The sequence below is a fragment of the Caretta caretta genome, chromosome 2 (genome assembly GCF_965140235.1).
Source record: "Caretta caretta isolate rCarCar2 chromosome 2, rCarCar1.hap1, whole genome shotgun sequence".
Lineage (NCBI taxonomy): Eukaryota > Metazoa > Chordata > Testudines > Cheloniidae > Caretta > Caretta caretta.
The window spans coordinates 71,579,101-71,598,003 of record NC_134207.1 but is presented as its reverse complement, the minus strand read 5'-3'; the positions used below and the strand labels follow the sequence as shown (position 1 = coordinate 71,598,003).

At 38.3% G+C, this 18,903-nt stretch overlaps 1 protein-coding gene across 6 annotated transcripts in view; it reads right to left on the bottom strand.

Annotated features, from left to right (window-relative positions):
• The window catches only part of ST18 (ST18 C2H2C-type zinc finger transcription factor), a 208,365-nt gene that overhangs the window by 72,854 nt on the left and 116,608 nt on the right, over positions 1-18,903 (bottom strand). For 5 of the 6 annotated variants that reach the window (XM_048840644.2, XM_048840646.2, XM_048840645.2 and 2 more), the window contains 2 exons: positions 17,273-17,327; positions 15,253-15,283 (listed from right to left, as the gene is read on the bottom strand). The exons of the other annotated variant lie outside the window; for it this stretch is intronic. In XM_048840644.2, coding sequence (XP_048696601.1) covers positions 15,253-15,283; positions 17,273-17,327 — 86 coding nt within the window. The remainder of the gene's footprint in view (positions 1-15,252; positions 15,284-17,272; positions 17,328-18,903) is intronic. 6 annotated transcript variants of the gene reach the window in all.

The following is an 18,903-nucleotide window of genomic DNA, read 5'->3' as shown; positions in this document are numbered from 1 at the left end:
TGAGAATAATATTCAGATGTAGAAGTTATTTCTAACTAGGGCAATGGCATGTAAAAACAGTGTGTGATGAGTAAAAATTACATTATTTTACAAACAATTCTAGTCAGTCACATGTTGGATGATATTCTGAGGTCTTCTGGCAGTGGGAAAGCACATTCAAGAAGACTGAAACCTAAAGATAAACAATTGGATCATTAACCCAATTAAGACTCGTTTAGGCATGAAGGAGACATTTGAATACTGCTTTTCACTCTACAGTACTATTTTTGTGTGATAACAAGAACCGTCTGACATTCAGTCATGGATGACTTGTGACTTTATGCAAGTGTTAAAATAATCTGTTCAGCTATTAGGGAATCCAATGTGAGATATTACATTTGAGAAAATGGGTTAGTTCCATTGATTTGTGATTGGCTGACAAGATACTGAACACAATTTGCCCTGACTGCTAAGTTGTGGTCAGCATCATGCTATCTAAATCAATTGTTCACAATTGTGTTCAAACATCATAACATTCTGTAATGCAGATAAGGCCTCAGTAACTCAGAAACCAGTCTATAGATATTCAGATCCTTATTCCTATCAGACACACAGGGCCAGATTCTTGATTCCACTCAGGCAGTGCACAGTGACCAGGTTCTGGTTGTAAATGACCAGCAAAGAATCCCTCCAGAGAAGGCTAACTCCCTCACAGTGTAAAACTGGCAAAGCCAGTTCCTCCCACTCCCAACATAGGGATCACATTAGGAGAGGGAGGGATAAAGCAAGGAAAAGGCATGATGGAGGTCTGATTTGCTACAGAGATTCTCCAGTGGCTGAAGGTCCTTTAGAGACCGTGTTCCAGTGACATAAGTAGGAGCAGCTTGTAGGCTGCTGTAACTCATGCTGGAGCTGGAAAGTATGATTCTTTGATGCTTCCTTCCTCCACCCTGTACTGAATGAAACACAGACAGAGGGGAAAACTGAGCCTACCATTTTGTTTTTCATGAACGAGACAGACCTTCTATCAGGTTTCTTAAGTACATATTTGAAAAGAATTTAACTCAATAAACCATATCAAGGAAAGTCAGGCATCTTCAATCAGAATTGGGGAATTGATGTCTTCTTTTGAAAGGGTTGGTAGACAAGTCCTATTTGGAGGACATTTTGCACTTGGGGCAGCCTGGGACTGCAAATCAGTGGAATTACTCCTCCTTTATACAGGTGTAACTGAGATCAGACTAAAAGAAAAGGAGTACTAGTGGCATCTTAGAGACTAACCAATGTATTTGAGCATAAGCTTTCGTGAGCTACAGCTCAATTCATCGGATGCTGTAGCTCACGAAAGCTTATGCTCAAATAAATTGATTAGTCTCTAAGGTGCCACTAGTACTCCTTTTCTTTTTGCGAATACAGACTAACACGGCTGCTACTCTGAAACCTGAGATCAGACTCTATCCTGATTTATACAAAATAAATAGATAAATGTTATCTGCATAACAGAGATGTCAGACTGGTGGTATTCCTGCTCTCCCATTTGCCTCTCTCCTTCCTCCTTGGACACCATAGTGATGGGTGTTGTATGAATGTCTTAGTAAATCACTGACCAGATAAGAGTGATTATTAGATACATTTGCCATTACTTGGTACAGTCATTGAGCCAAATTCAGGCTGAAGTAAGTGGGGGTAGCTTCCAGAGGAGTCTTTAAGCCACACTGAGCAGTGACTTAAATGATGGACCATAAATGGGAGGGGTGTAAGTGCTCAACTAACATATAGAAAGTTGCACTGATTTGACTTTCAACAGGTTTGTATGTTATTGAATGTAACTTACCAGTTGACAGGATGGAAAGTAGAGTTTGGAAGGGGGAAATTGTACCAGGAAACTTTAACTTGTGTCTCATCATCACCTGAATTCCTGACCCAGATTCAGACCGGGCACAAATGGGTACAACTCTAGTAGACTTTAAGGGGAGTTACACCCACTTATGCTAGGTCTAAAAATACCCAGCACACCAAATCAGAAGATACATTTTTTTACTAACACCTGTTTGACCAACTTACATTGTTGTATTACTTACACAGACATTATACTAATGCTGAATTTGACCTGCTGAATTTCTCTGGACCTTTAGCACTCATTCTTTCCCACCACTTACTTTCAAAAGCTTCATTTTCCTAAGTCACTGTTCTTTCTGGTACCATATCATTTGATACATTTAATTTTCCCCCTTTGATTTAGCAATCTGTTGATATGGATGATTTTCTTCTCTTACTTTTCTTGAATAATCACTGAAATGAATCCATGGACAGCAAAGAAGAAAGGGCTACTAAAGCTGAGGAGCAGGGAAGAGGACCAAAGAGTAAGTGGAAAACCAGAAGGATGGTAGTGTGGCAAAGCTTCACATAGAGTGAAATTGTTCGGGGGGTACAATACAGATTGGTGAAGTTTGACAAAAGGATTAGAAGAAACCTTTTGAGGCTTAGAGGAAAAAGCTGAAAAGACTTGATTCTGTTCTCTCATGCCAATACATAATTTGATTCACTTTGGTAGAGTTACTCCTGATTTATGCTAGAGAATCAGGTCCCAAGAAAGTACTGGACAAACAAACAAACAAACATCATGTTCTGGTACAGTGGTTGAATCAGGAAGAACAGGAGAGCAACTGAAGACAGTGTGAGGAGCAGGATCTAGGAGGACCACAGTACAACCATGAGAATGGAATGAGTGGGGTGAGGGTGCTCTGTCAGCCACCAGGTATGCCGCACTGCCTGGTCCATTTGCGTGGTGTCTTATTCACAACATACACACAGTCCGTTTCTTTTCCCCATGTGTGCCTTTAATTTTTAGTTTCCAAGCACTGCAGAACACAGCATAGGCATGTGTCAGAAGGAGCTTGCCACCCCACCATAAAAGATTGAGTCCCACTAAGCCTGCAGTCATCTCTGTGACACTATTACCTAAATGATCAAGGTGCTATAGCTAACAATCTGTCATGCCTTGGAACAACGATAGGTTAGGCTTGGGAAACATGAGCTGGGAAAGCCAAAAGAGCATCAGAATGTTGGCATATAGCAGGAGGAGTGTGGAATTTCTGTGAATTGTCTATTGTGAAATCTCCGCCTCCCCTTTAAATGACAAAGATATCTTTTTGGTCTTGAGAGTAAAGGGGATTGGAATCAGACCCAATAAAAAAAAAAGAGCCAGATATTGAGCTCAGTGGAGTGATGATGATTTATCCCATCTGAGGATCTGGCAAAAAATACATATATTTGATTATGCATTTATATACAAGAATAGAGTGGATCATATCTTGGAAGGTGCTGAGTATCTGCAACTCCCATTGATTTCAATGGTAGTGACAGATTCTCAGGAGCAGTCAACTCTTGGTCCAGTAATATAATAATAATAATCCAACAATAACAACATTTATATTTCCCAATTTCTACCATCTCTCACAAGGAAATAAATGTATTTCTCTCCATTCTGTCTTCAACAGATGCATCTACTTGGCTCACAGCTTTGTGAAAGGATATGAAAGTAGGGCTTTTGTTTCTGTGGGTTACTGGAGAATATTTTGGAGTTGAAGGAACCCATACAGATAGAAAGAGTTACCACTGAACAAGACCAAATTTCTTCCCATAGTGACAAGTCATAGGAAAAGTTCAATTTAGAGCTGCATGAGGGAAGGACGAGTACACAGACTGAACGGAGATGAAAGGAGTGCACAGAAAGGATGGGGAGGAAGATAAAAGGGAAATAAGGATTTATGGACACTAATATAGAGGAAAATAAGCTCAATAACATGGGGGTTATTAAAGTTACTACATATACAAATGAAAAGTTTAGCAAAGAAGAAAATAAGAGAGCTCAAGGGATATACATAATGATATAGAGAAAAATATATCATAACTAAAGTCTGACTGGAATGTGATATTAAAGGATATAGTTTATTTAAAAAAGACAAGCAGGAAAAGTAAATGAGGTGGTACAGCCTTATTGGTGAAAGAGGATTTATTAGCCCCCATAAGAGGAGATTGGGGAGAAATCCGTAATGGTGTTGAGTCATTATGCGTTGAAGTTGGCAATGTTTCAAACAGTAAACTAATGTTATAGGCCACTTGACCAAAAGGAACAACTGGACTGTGAAATGACTGAGCAAATAAAAAGAAGCATGTAAAAAGATCAGAGTGATAATAAGTCAGCAATAATTCAGGAAAAGGCATGCTATCGTAATTAAATCGACACATGCCTCAAGCTGATTGTGAAGCATGAGGCTAAGTGCCAAGTACCTTCAGACCCCAATATGTACCCATATTTTAGTTAGACCATAGGCCTAGAAGTACAGTAGTGTGGTTCTATAACGGCTTTTTCATTTTTCTTTAAATACCATGCTTGTGTAATGTAATATGACTTAAACAGAGGACTCTCCACCATGAAGGAGATCATTAATAACAACAGGACAGAAAAAAAATACTTTTTTCACTACTTTTTATTTTCTGACTCATTTCAACTGTTTGTAAACCATGATGCACTATTGGTGTTACAATCATATAAAAACATAAGAACGGCCACACTGAGTCAGAACAAAGGCCCATCTAGCCCAGAATTCTGTCTTCTGACAGTGGCCAATGCCATGTGCCCCAGAGGAAATGAACAGAACAGGTAATCATCAAGTGATCCATTCCCTATTGCCCATTCCCAGCTGCTGACAAACAGCGGCTAGGGAATATAGTAGCCTAAAGAAAGAGAAAGTGCTGATGAAAATATTACTGGAACCCAAGCTATACTGATCTACGATACAACTCTGTAGTCCTTGTAAACACAAAGGGGAGTTTTGTATCCATGAAGGCTGCAGATTTGGGCCCTTACTAAATGGACAGTTTAAATTCAACAAAGGTCAGTTTTGGGAACATTATTTTTTTGCTGACTGGAGCCAAAAAAACTCTTCAACACAGTAGTACAAACGGAATCAAGGAAAAATGACTAATGACCAAATCCTAAAGTCCTAATCCAGTTTTCAGTCAGTCCCTTACTCAGGTGAATTTCAGAGGAACAACTGACTTCACTGGGAGCCTGAGCAAGAATTTGGCTAAAGCTTTTAGAGAACAAAACAGTAAAGAACATCCACATGATTCTGGGGTGCCCTACACATGGTAAACCATACACCGTGGCTCTGCAGCAGGGTGTGAGGTCAGCCTGCTACAAACAGTGAAAGCTTAAAAAAAGTTACCTTAGAAAAAACATGCTGAGTAGATCACTGTTTGTTGGAGATCTTGTGAAACTCCAAACCTTCTTCTTTTGTGCACTCCAGAGGCAGTGGGAATTTAAGCTGTCCACTTGCCCAGGATCCAAACCTGATCCATTGTTGCTTCTGTCTGAAACTCTTGTCATAGCTATGCTGGCCCTGTGGGTTTCTAAGCTTTATAAAGCTGGAATAATATTTAAAGAGTTAAAAATATCTCTTTGGAATGTTGAAAGAGTCCTTGTTGTATATTTTTCCCCTTTTCTTGACATCTGCAGGGTATCTAGGGTCCTCTCCAACCTGCTTGTCCCTGGCTGAATGCAACCCCTAACTTCAGCCAAGGGCAGCAATTTAACTGGTGATTCGCCTCTATTTCACAATCAACATAGAACAGGCAAAAGTCAATGGCTGGCATGAAAATCTCTGGGTGGCTTGCAGTCATCCATAGAGAAAAGACCAGCCATAAAAGTAAATGACTATGTGGGGCTATAAAATTCTGGGTGTCATTCAGTTGGAGACATTAGGATGTTTGGGACTCTCCAAACATACTCAGGGTTAGTAGGAAAATACTTATTGTATGATGCAGAAGACTGAAGTTGTGATGGAAAAGAGAGTAACTTGTTAGCAATATAAAATCTTAGCGGAGAAGGTGCAGAATAAAATTAGGAATGCAAAAGTGTTTATTTACAGTGGATGGACAACACAGAGATGTGCTCTCAGGTGGCACCAACTGTGAATGGTCTATATGTACCCCTTGGAACACGGCAACTTGGGTATAAATGACTTGAATTTGGCCCATAAAATAAGACTACAGTTACAGTCGCAGAGAAATTGAGAATAATTAAATGTTTTTAATTAAATTGAGCATTTAAAGGGAAAAGACAAAACCCAGAAAATATGATGTTGGTGTTGGGGAAGAAGCCTTAAAGATGACTGGCTAGAAATAAATATAGTAGACATAAAAAACTCATCTAGGAAAAAGGAAGCTCATAATATGTTTATCAGTTATTGGACATATTAATTACTGGCAGAGGAAGTTAATACATTTCATAGCTAAAAACATTTAAAAATAAAAATGGAGATAATGTATCAAACAAAACAAAATGGAATAGGGAGATAAAACATAAAATAAACCCTTTATACACTGTAAATAAACCCAACATATAAAGATAGGCAATACTACAGGTAGCAAAGAATAGGCATGGAAAGTTAGGGAGAAATGAGCCTGAATTCATTTTGCATTTTCGTATCTACAAGACTTAGACAAATTATTCATTTTAAATATTATGATTTGCAAATGCAGCCATACAGAGGCTTAAATATAGTATCAGATGCAGATCTTTATTTCTGCTCATTCATTAAGTGATTTGTTCTACCCACTAGATAGTTAAGGCAAACAATTGTCAACCTATGAATTGTTTGCAAAATATTCAGTTCATTATTTGTTGTTTGTGGTCTGTATTTGGTAATTAAAATCATGTGATATTATTTCTGCTCCCTGACTGGATGACAAACTTTTAACATGGGAGGACAATGAATAACAAATAAGGAGCTCACATACATGCATATTCATACAAGGAATTGCTGACATACATTCATGAATATCCTTGTTTGCATGTCACTTTAGGTATTTGTATGAAGAACAGCCATTGTTTGAATTTGTGTGTGAACAAAAACTCATTGATATGAGTATTTGAAAATGGAAAATTTGGGGCACAATCAAACATTGAATTTAAACAAATATTCTTGTTTTGGTAGTAGTAATTTGCAATATTAAAAAAAGTGTAAGTTAACATCCCAGAGATGCAATATATTTTCCTGGAGTAAGGAAGTAGTGAGAGGGGACTATGAAATGGGTAAAAATGTTAGGTCCAGCAATGCACCAAAGCAAAAAAAAAGCAGACAGTTAGAATTATGAAAAGTTGCCAAAGCTGTAAGCCCAGCCTTTTGATGACTAATTAAGGGGGGACTGGAAGATGGAGAAAGAAACAAGGGAGGATCTTAGACACCACAGACCTGTAAACTGGGCTGCAGTTATGTTTTATATTTATAACTCATTTTATTAGTGGTAATGAGAACGGTTGACATACAGGATGTAATAATAAGGATAGGTGAATTTCAGCATTAATATTTTATTAGTGCTGTGAACAGCATACATTTGCCTCATTCTAAACTGCACTGCATAGTGATCATTGGGCTTTTTGTACTTTGGAATCAAATATCAGTGAAAACAGAAACAGATTTTTTTAATGTCAGTTTTAGTGAGAGAGTCCTCATTGATTTTTAGGAAAAAGTTCTGGTTTAGCAACTTTTACCCCAAATTCTTTAAGAACATCATAACATTGGCAGAAAGGGATCAAACAATGGACAAAATTTATATGGGTTTCAGGAAAGTGTGAGAAACTATTGTATCAAAAAGCATGGGACAGCAAGAAGAGGATGATCATTTTAATGGCTCTCTAACATTCTATTTTCTAATAGGCTCAGGATTGGGGAGACAGGATGAAAAAAACCTTTCCCTGAGTAGAGAGTGAACAGTACACATGCATTACTTGTCTCTTTGTCTTTAACGCAAACAAAAGTTTAAGACATTGGGTGTGGTGGCACTAAACTTAGAACTCTTTAATGCAAGATTGGATGTCAACAAAACCAACATCATTCATAACTTTGTCTCAGATGAAATTCATGAATTTAACTACATCACTGAAAGCTGGTTGAATGACAGTGGGGCTCTACTCTGGCAGAGCTTGACCCAGCCCATTACACAGAACATCGTGATCCTAGAGAAACCTGAGGAGGAGAACTGGCAATATTTTCTACATCCAACCCTCAACTGCAGGAAGGACCTCTGGTCATGGACAGAATCATCTGAGAGTGTGCTCCCAATATGCGATTTCCTGAGGCAAAGTCAATGTAGATATCCTTGCAGTGTATATATCACTGTGCAACCTAACTGGCTTCCTCTCGGAATTTATGGAGGTGCTATCAAGCCATGTAGTAGATTCACCATGACTCTTCATCTTGGGAAATACATTAAAGATTATTAGGTGCTCGAATACTACACTATAAGTATGATAGACAGACAGATTTCAGTGTCCACACGGTTCATGCCCCAAACATGACAAACATGGACTTTTTACGGGTACTCTCCCCATCTACACATCTTTACCTCCAACATAAAAGGGGATACAAACTTGATCTCCTCTTCAGTTTGAGAGTTATAACTGGGAGCATAAGAAATACTGTATTACAGTTTTATCATTGCCTTCTTCAAGCAAAGATAGGAGCTTTCCCATCTGTCCGGAGGCAGAATAATTTTGCCAGTCTGCTTTTGGAAACTATCAAATTCCACTGGTTTCTAGAACTCCAAGCTAGAAACTAGTAATCAGCCATAGGTCCAAACCATCAATAGGCCAGTAGGACACTGTAACCCATCTTCTGTCTACAGCTGTTTAGTTGATGGCCCCTAAACATCTCCTCCCCAACATCATTATGCTTCATTGATGTCCTGTAGCATATAAAATGGGAAGGAATAAGTTCTGAACTGCATAGATGAAGAAATAAATCTGAATTGGACTGATAAATTAGTATAATCAAATGCTACTGAAGTAGACTATTGAAATCCTTTTTAGCATTTATCCCTATTTATGAAAAGTCTGAGCCAATAGAATTGGTCTGGATAGTAGGGTGTCTAAGGAATCCAGAATGTCTTCACATAGTTTCAGACTTAAATACTTCTAAGTGTAAACAGTTATGCTACTTTGCAGGAAAGCTCAAGTGACTCCAAAACTATCTCACTCTCTGGGAGCAGAACTGGAGCCAAAGGGGGGAACCATACTACTTTCCCTAACTGAGTTTAGGCCAGTCACACAAGCTGTGGTTCTAAGGATGCTGGGGAAAGCCTGAGTCAGCAGATTCAAAAGGCATCCTTGCTCCTCATGGCTAATCAAAACCAGTAAGGAACTGATAAAGTCTACGTAAAATAGCTTACCTACCAGGAATTCAGAGCATGCAACAGCCCCATGCAAGCAAGAAACCATAACTTGGTGCAACCAGCCTCACCAACTACTGCCCCACCTCTAATCTGTTTTCTTGAGTAAGACCACCAAGAAGGTAGTGTCTAGCCAACTGAAGCAACATCTCAACGCTTATTTTTTCACCTCATTACACCCCTTGTATGTGCTGGGATATCAATCTTTGCCTCATTTTCCCACTTTTCTTACAACCCTCTCCATGCTGCCCCTTATGCATGGAAAAACCCTTCTGAGCTGGTCTGCAAGGCTATTGCCCTCTTCACATGTAAATCCTTTCTAGAGATCTACTTCTGCCATGAAGCCTACAAAAAGTGAGTCACCAGCAATTACAGTTATCTATTTTTATATATAATGAGAACAAACACATCTGCTTCATCATACACTAACATTTTCTGAGGAGCTATGTCATCTACCACTATAAATCTCTGCCCTTCCTTTCTCCACATTTTCTAGACTATTGTTTTGTTATCACCTTCAATCCATCAATGTCTGAAATTCGATTGTAAGTTTAATGGGGCAGGGATCATGTCTTCTCATCTGTACTGTGAGGCACCCAACATGCTACTGGGCACTGTAAAATAATAATCATTGTTTAGACCCCTTCCAGTATGACTTCAGAATGCAGTTTGGCATAGATACAGTGCATTAATTATGCAGATGAACTATGTCTTGAGGGCTCTGGGCAAGGACCAGACTTTCATTCTAGTGCTGCAAGACATACTGGGCTCCTTCAACATTGCTAATTATGATATTGGCTTACTGGCTTAATTCCTTCCTATCAGAGAGATAGCAGAGGCTGTGATGGGCTGTTGTTTCTTCTCACCAAGAGAACATCCTCATTGAATTCCATGGAGCTCTGTCCTATCATTTCTCTCTTGCCACTAATATGTTGATGATATCCAGCTCTATCTGTCTCTCACTCAAAGTGGACAGGTCAGCCCTTCTGCTGTTCTAGAGTGTGAAGGAATAAGGGTTCTGCATAAAAAAAAAAGAAGCTGGCTCAAGAAGTGGTCTGGTGGGAAGTGAAAATATTTGTAGAAGTAGCAGAAACTGTGACTTTATCCATCATTGAGGAAATCTGCTCTCCATTTGTCTAGGTAGTTTGAAATCTTGGGATCCTAATGGAATCTCCTTCCTTAGAAGTTTTTAAGGTCAGGCTTGACAAAGCCCTGGCTGGGACGATTTAGTTGGGGATTGGTCCTGCTTTGAGCAGGGGGTTGGACTAGATGACCTCCTGAGATCCCTTCCAACCTGGATATTCTATGATTCTATGACTCTTCACTAATCACAAATATTTAGATACCAGCAGCCACCCAGAATGTTTACTTTCACCTTCAGCTAGCCAGGAGATTGCACCCTTTCCATTTAGATATGGACCTAGCCAAAATGATTCATGATTTTGTTATTTCAAACCTGGATCAGTCCAATTTGCTTTCCCTTGGTCTGACCCAGATGTCAGTCCCTAAAATACAGATGGTTCAATATACCATCTATCCCATCTGTCAGGTGGAGCAGACTAATGAGAATATATCACACTAATACTCCCAAGTCTACTATAGCTTTCAGTCCAATACTGAACACAGTTCATGATCCTGGTCCTTTAAATTTCTAAGATCTTGAGATTCAAATTATCTTAAAGTCAGCCTCTTCTTTCTTTCCATTTCACCACAGTAGTTGGTTTCAACAGGGATGCGATGACTGAGAGATACCAGGTTCAAACATGAATTGGTTTCTTCTCATGAAGGATTGTTGGTGTTTTTTTAATTTAGGAAATGATGCTCAGATACCACACTATCTAACATGTGCAGTATCTGAATAATGATGGAAGCCTTAGAAAAGTGAAATATTAATAAAATAATAGTAAAGATGATGCATGAAGAAATCAGTTCAAAACAACTTAGACAGTTTTAGAATTTTGGGTACCTAAGTGGATTGCAGAATTCATTGTAAAGAAGTTCAAGGTGAGGATATTGGGGATAAAGAGCACTAAAGGTCTGATTCTTCTTTCATTTACCCCAATATAAATCACGTGTAACTTCACTGGAGTCAATGGAATTACATCAGCATAAAGCCAGTATAATGAAAGGAGAACCAGGGCCTTGAGGGAATGTCTACACTTCAGCTGGGAGGTGTGATTCCCAGAAGATATAGAGAGACTTGCACTAGCTCAGCTTGAACTAGTGTGCTAAAAATAGCAGTGTGGATGTTGCAGAATGGACAGCAACTTGGATTATCTGCCCAACATCAAACCCAGGGGGCTGGGCAGGCTTGGACTCATGCGGCTAGCCCAAGTTGCCACCAGTGCCACAATATTCACACAGCTATTTTTAGCCCACTAGCTCAAGCTGAGCAAGCATAAGTCTGTGTATTTATGCTGGGAAATGCACAAAGGTTTTGTCCACACTGCCCTGCAACTTGGACTATCGGGATTTGAATAGCCACAGATGCCAAAGTGCTGCACAGTAACTCTCCTGCGAGGACACTGCGGGCATGAACTAAAAGGTCATGTTTGAAGTGGACTACATTAATATGAATTAGGAACCTTTTAGTTCATGCCTGAAATGGCCACACAGGGGAGTTACAGCACAGTACTTTGGTCCACACTACTATTCACAGCCCCGTAGTCCAAGCTGTGTGTAGGCAGTGCAGATACAGCCTAAGAGACTCTATCTGAATGAGAGAATATAACTCAGAATCCATAACAGGAAACAGACCAGAAAGTGATAAAGGATAATAGACAAAAACCCTCACAAATCTTCTGCACCATATTTGTCAACAGTGAAAGGGACACATTGGCCTTGGGGTACCTTACAGAATATATATTGGCAGAAGTTATTCTGGCACTGTGTAAAACTTTACAGTGAGACTAGAGTTGAAATAGCATGTGTGATTCAGACCAGTGTATCATAGGAAGGGTGACGTAATGAAAGGAACCAGTTGAGAGGGCTCAAAGTAATTATGTGTTTGGGAATTAGGAGGTATGTAAAAAGATGCAAATGTTTGGCTTACTAAGCCTGAGGGAAAAAAAGAGGCAAGAGGATCAGATAAAGTGGCATAAGATTCTGAAAAGAAAGGAATGGGTTGATGCTATAAATTGTTTGATATAGTAACTGGTTCAAAACCAGTCATGAAAATAAAGAGGAAGAGGGTGTCAATATTTAAAATCGTCAGGCAGAATTTCTTTGTATAAAATATGGTTCCTAGGTCAACTGATGAAACCTGGGGAAAGGGAAAATGTTCTTCCCACTACATGGCTTAAATTCATGGCTCCACTGAAGTCAATGGAGGTTTTGCCATTGACTTCAATAGGATTAGAATTCCACTCTATATTTCTACTCTGCTTTAGAGATCTTAGACTTCTATCATGAAGTAATATCTTTATGAAGTTGACATTCTTCTTCCCTTTATGGAGTGTTTAATCTTTGGACACATGAAGCCCTTTAAAGCTGACTGATGATGAACTTTCTGAGCACACACAGTGATTCTCCTTATACCATTTCAGAAAGCTCAGTTTTGCCACTGACTTCAGTTAAGAAGTCCTGAGCACCCCTGGAGTTCACATGAAATAGATTTTCAAGTACTATCACATTTTCTGGGTCTAACTTGTTCATATAACTTCATTGATAGTAACCTTTCATTTAGCTTCATTGTTTCTTTATGATTGTAAAACATAACTTCTAAAATTAGAATAGGGCGACAAAAGATGTAGAACCACTCAATGTTATGAAATTAATAGTAATACAATTTGAGCGTGTAAGCTTATGTAGTGCCTTTCATACAGAAGTATCCCAAGGCACTTTAAAATAAAAACTCAATAAGAAGTGAAAAAGTGCTCTGTCAGATGGGATAAACCAGGGGAAAGGGTAAATTAATTAAGCTTGGATTTAAACCAGTCAACACACCATTTTGAACGTTGGTCAGAACAGAGACAGGTTCCAAATATCTATTTCTAAAACCCAGTAAATTAAATGATATTTTCAATCTTGATTTCCTGGGGGGATTTGCAATGGTTCTTTTATAATTTCATAGGTAAGAGTAACAAGACTAAAATGTATGCACTACATTTTCAAAAAACAGTCTATGCCTCCCTCATTATATATAATTTTTGCATACACAATTTTTTGTGCTCAAATGTTTTTGTTATCTGATTTGTACATACACATGGTAATCTGACTAGACACCAACTATCTCATTTGCATGTGCTAATATTGGGTTTTGTTGTCCCAAAATTCCAAGTATAATGAGGTTGGATTAAACCCTTGTTGAATATTTATCACTATATTTCAAACAGGTGTATGTTTCTTCATGTTCTGGCAGAAAGAGTAATATGTGACATGGAAGTTGCTAAAATAGTATGTGTTTCACAGAGAACACCAAAATTGCTTGGGAAAACCTAGTAAACTAGTAATACATAAATTACAGCTTCCCTGGTGTTGAAGAAACTTACACATCTTCTATTTTTCAAACATATTTCTCTTATGAACACATGGACCATCCTCATTTTTGGATGACTGCCTCTTCAGATTAACGCATCCTTCTGGTGCATAAATTAGGGATGCACAGAGGGAAAAGGAGACACTCTAAATCTCAGGAAACATGAAGCAGTACAGACGAATGTGGTAGAGTTGAGTGAATAATTCACAATAAATAATTATCTGATAAATTAGCCTTTCTTTCTGTTCACAGAATATCTGAAAGCAGCTTAGGAGTTCCTGATATTTACTCATCATTCAAGTTTATTCTACAAACATTTGTTTTTTATTCTATGGATCAATTGCAAACAACTTGCTGTAAGTATTCTCTACTTAGCATTCAAAAGTTGAGCTATTTTGCTTAGTTGTGATTGGCCAGATAAGTCATGTGGTAGTTTCTGTTCTCTGGTTGGATGAGAACACAAGCAGTTATTTTCTACGTGTCAATAAAACTCACTAGTTCACATGCCTGTTGAAGAGGTTTGATCTTGGCCATATTGAATTCATTAAAAAACTCCAGTGAATACTGTGGAAGACATTTTGCAGTATTTACCCACCTGCTGTTGTGTGCTCCTTTTGTCATAATTGCTGACAAAGCCCTAAGAAACTAATGTGATCTCCTGACAATATTTTTCATGATGGAACCTTTGCATATATATCAATCTTGCTACTTGCTTCTATCTGAAGTTCTAAAGTTCTATTCTGAATATTTAACCTGAACTGATTGTGCTTTTCTCCTGGGGAAGTTACTCTTCAAGAACTTGTAGTTATTCCATAGCTCGTTCTGAGAGAGATTTGTGAACAGTTAATGGAAACTCCACTACACATTTCTTAAAATATGTATGAATTTCAGAAAATAAACATTAAACAGACAGTTTATTTCACTATCCTCAGGTATTATGGTTAAATGTATAATTCAGATGTTAATCATTTAACAAATTATTGAGGATCAGAAAGATCCCTGTCAAATTTATGTTTTTGACCAGATTGTCATGGTGTATGGAAATATGGAAAAGATCAGCCTTATTTTGTATTAGTTCAATAAAATACAAAACTTCAGCAGGTAACTGATGGCAAATAAACAAATTATGCATGTTCAGCTGACAACAATTTACAAAGCCTGGCTATTTTGCAAAAGTTATTAACTAAACCTATAAAGGTAACAACATTTCATAGAATGCTCAGTATAAGGATCCTGAGGATTAACTAGGCACTTAATAGGTTCTGGGTGCTAAAGTCAAGGGAGGCATATGCACAGAATACAACTCAGGAGCATGCCCAATTTGTATTACTTTTTAATTGTGATGAGAGAGGGTTTATTGATAACCCTTCATTTTTACTTTTGGTTCACTTAAATAGGGAATCTTCATCAAGCACTCTTTGTAGGGTAATTAATATATCACTACATGAATGCATCATTTACTGCATTCCTTATTTTATCCAATATGCTACATATAAGGAATGATCCATCAGTATAATCAGATAATGAAGCTAGAAAATGTAAACTATGTGAGTTCTTACCTGAGCTCCTGAGCTATAGAGTCCACTTGTACTGTTAATAAAAGCAGAGAGAATGAATGAATGAGTTTACATTTCCAGTCCTGTGCTTTCTGCAACCTTGCACCTGTCCCTCTGTGATGACAGAGGAGTGGCTATCAAAACACAGGTGATTCTTTATTTCATGCTAACTGCAGGATTGTAACTATTACTGGAAAATGTTGACCAAATGTGTGATTCCCAGGGTTAATTTAGATAAACCCTGCACAAGATAAAGCTGATAATCTTCAGCACAGCAAAGCAACAAGGCACTTTTTTTATTACTGGGAGAACGATGAGAAATCTTTGTTTTTCTGAGTGGTACTTTGATTTGGGAATGAAGAAAGCTGGTGTTTACAAATACCTGCCCACACAAGGGTACGCAGCATATTGACAGAGCCAACAGGTGGTTCTAACGATTACTCATGTTGCACAGCCAGTATCAGTTGTTCCACTTCTGGGAAAATGCACTTGCTCTATTAAACCTGTGTGTGTGTGTGTGAGTGTGTGTGAGTGTACACTGAATAGAATATGTTAAATGAGACCCAGTCAATCAGATGATAGTTTCCAGCAGTCTTGGACAGCGAGAAAAGCCACACTAGGACATTGAGAGGTGCTGCAATAATTTCATTACTTTGTGGCAATAGCTCTGTTTAGGGTCTGATCCTAGCCCCACTGAAGTTTACGGGAATTTTGCCGTTAATTTCAATGGGAACAGTATTGGGTCCTGTTTTAAAAGTTTTACATCAAGAATTAAGGGAAATTTTTCAAGCCATAGTCCTCTTTATTTCTGGGCAAAGGCTGGCATTGTTTTTAACACATCTCTGCCAATGCATCTCAGTCCTGACCTGCCATCGCAGTCCTGGGCTGAGATCCTGGTTCCATTGAAATCAATGGGAAGAGTCCCTTTGATTTCAGTTTCACTGCCTGTCTTCTCATCAGCAGAGACCACCAATTTGCAGTGGTTTGGTGATGTGCCGCTAGGGGATTAAAAACCCGCACTAACCTCACTTTCACTTTTGGTCTCAGCCACAACTTGATCTTGGAGTTATAAAATTAATGCATTTATCCCCTGTGCCAGGTAGACTCATAGTAACCCAGGACTACTGAGCCTTGACAATACATCAAAGTACTTAATGGCCTCTTTGTCACAAGTCCTGAGCACACAGAATCTCCACTGAAATCGTAGAGAGGTGCAGGTGCTCAGCACCTCTGAAAATCAGGCCATAGACTTTATAAGCACAATTTGCTTAGATGGCAGGCAAAATTTTATGTTTATTTGTGCATATGTTCACTTTCTTCTCACCATCAAGGGTCAGAAAAAGCATTAGGAATTAAAATGCGTAGTTGTATTGCTCGTCAATCATGTTTTCCTGGTGTTTAGATCATAAAGGGCCTGTTTACTTTGCAATATTGCATTCCCATCTGCTCCTTACCAAAAGAGAAGGGATAGCAGTAAGTATAACTTTTTAATCATAACTTTGCAGAATTAAATATAAAAATCAACTTAAAAAAAGCCCAGTACATTCAGAGAGAATAAACAAACACTATCCTTTGATTAAAAGTAAGCTTACTTCTGTGCCCTCATACAGGTCATTTATAGTCAATTGATGGCAATGAACAAACTGTTCTTTTACCTGGTTGATAAAGTTTAGCATATTATTCGCAAGACGTCATTCAACTTCAGGCAACTCTGCTTCCTTTACTAAACCTTAATTTGCATGATGAAAGGCATTTCTTTACAAAGTAAACTATATCCTTAATGTGCTTTCATAAATATTTGTATTAAAATAACATACCTTAGAAAAATATTTCCTCTTTTCTTTAAACCACAGCTAATAACATTTTGCCTCTTAATGCCAGCAGTCTGTGTCCCGGCTTGATTAAAAAAGCTGCCCTAAGGAAGCCATATACACTCTGACTACACATTAGGGGCTGTACACAGGAACTATCATATTTCATGGTGTGATGGATACAGGGTCATCAAACGTGCTTTCTAACTCACCCTTGGTTCCTTTTGAGCGTGTTCGCAGCTTTTTATCTTCACCATCTGCATCCATCTGTAACATTAACACAACATCTTTAGCTCCTTTTTGCCACTGAGAAAGAAAATCTTCAGAATGTGTTATAAAGTTTCCAATGCCCAGACAGTAATGGAAAGGAGAATAACCATGCCTTGATAATGCTGTAACAAAGATAAAAACTCATCTCTGAATATCTGATAAATAATCCAGAGGAGATATCTGTAATGATGAAATTTGTTCACTCAAGCAACTAGTAAGAGTTACTCTTTAAGATTTGATGCCAATACCTACAGGTGTTTATTGCAGATGTAAGATTAGACACTGTGAAATGCTATTCTTGCTGCTTTCAGGGGTTGCTACAACAGAATTTGAAATTTAAATCTTTACGGGAGGATGGGAACTAGAGAGTATCAGCAGCACCTGCAAATACCTAGTGCTAATGTTGTAAGTTAACATTTCTGAGTGTCTTCACCAGAACTATTTCTTGAGCTATCAAAGGCAAGATATATACTGTGAACTGTTAAAATGAAACAATCAGCAAAATGTTTTTAAAACACCTCTCTAAAGCAATATTAGAAACATCATCACTATGTGGTATTCTATATTTTTCATTCTATCTGCAGTAATAATAACATCGTAAAAAGATTTTTACCCAAAAGAATTGCTGATTTTACACACACATGCATGCAAACATACACACAAAGAAATACTTTGCCAATGAAATGAACTACATCTTGGGTACCAAATGGGCCAAGGAGGCAATGCACAGATTTGGATGGACAACCTAGAGCTTAGGATTCTTATTTGATATTGAATCAGGGCTAGGTTTCAGGTTTTGATTTCACATCACTTAAATATTGTGAGCTGCTGTCCTAACATTTCTGACTGAAATAATAGAAACCTTGTAAGACCAGCTGTTCTCTTGACATTTTTGGCTACATACAAACCAGAATCAGAAATATGCACCTTTTGGTCTTGGATCTAACCCAGAGCCAAAATTGTACGGACAGATTTTCAATCCAGGGATTTTATTACAACCCCCTGAAATTCTAAAAGAGATGAAGATTTGATGTTTTGGTGTGGAGAGTCACAGTGACATACAGCGGATTGCACAACAGTGTAATTTTCACCAAGGATAATGAGGGCAATCTTTAATCTTTCCAAAAATATCATCAAACATTTAGGGTATGATCTTTCAAGAGGGGGCTTGGTGTAGACGACTATGCAAAAGAGCAGGCACTCCTAAATTTTTATTCTATCTCTGTTACTGACTCACTGTTTGTCCTTTAGCAAGTCACAGAATCTCTGTGTGACTCAGTTTTCCCATCTGTAAAATGGGGATAATAAAACTCACTGTGGAAGAATCCACTATTCTGCTGATTAATTTGTTAGGCTCAAATGCAGATCCCAGCACCTGGTTCTGGTATCTGAACCAGAGAGTAGGGAGATGTGTAGGAAGAGTTATGTTCCCATAGGCCAGGACACAGCAGCAGTGCCATTCTATGGAGACCACTTAATCCCCAATAGTTGAAGTAGCCTATGCATGGGCATTTGTGCACCACTAGCTACAAATGTGGCAAGATAAAAATCCATGTAGCAGTGGATTCCCTGG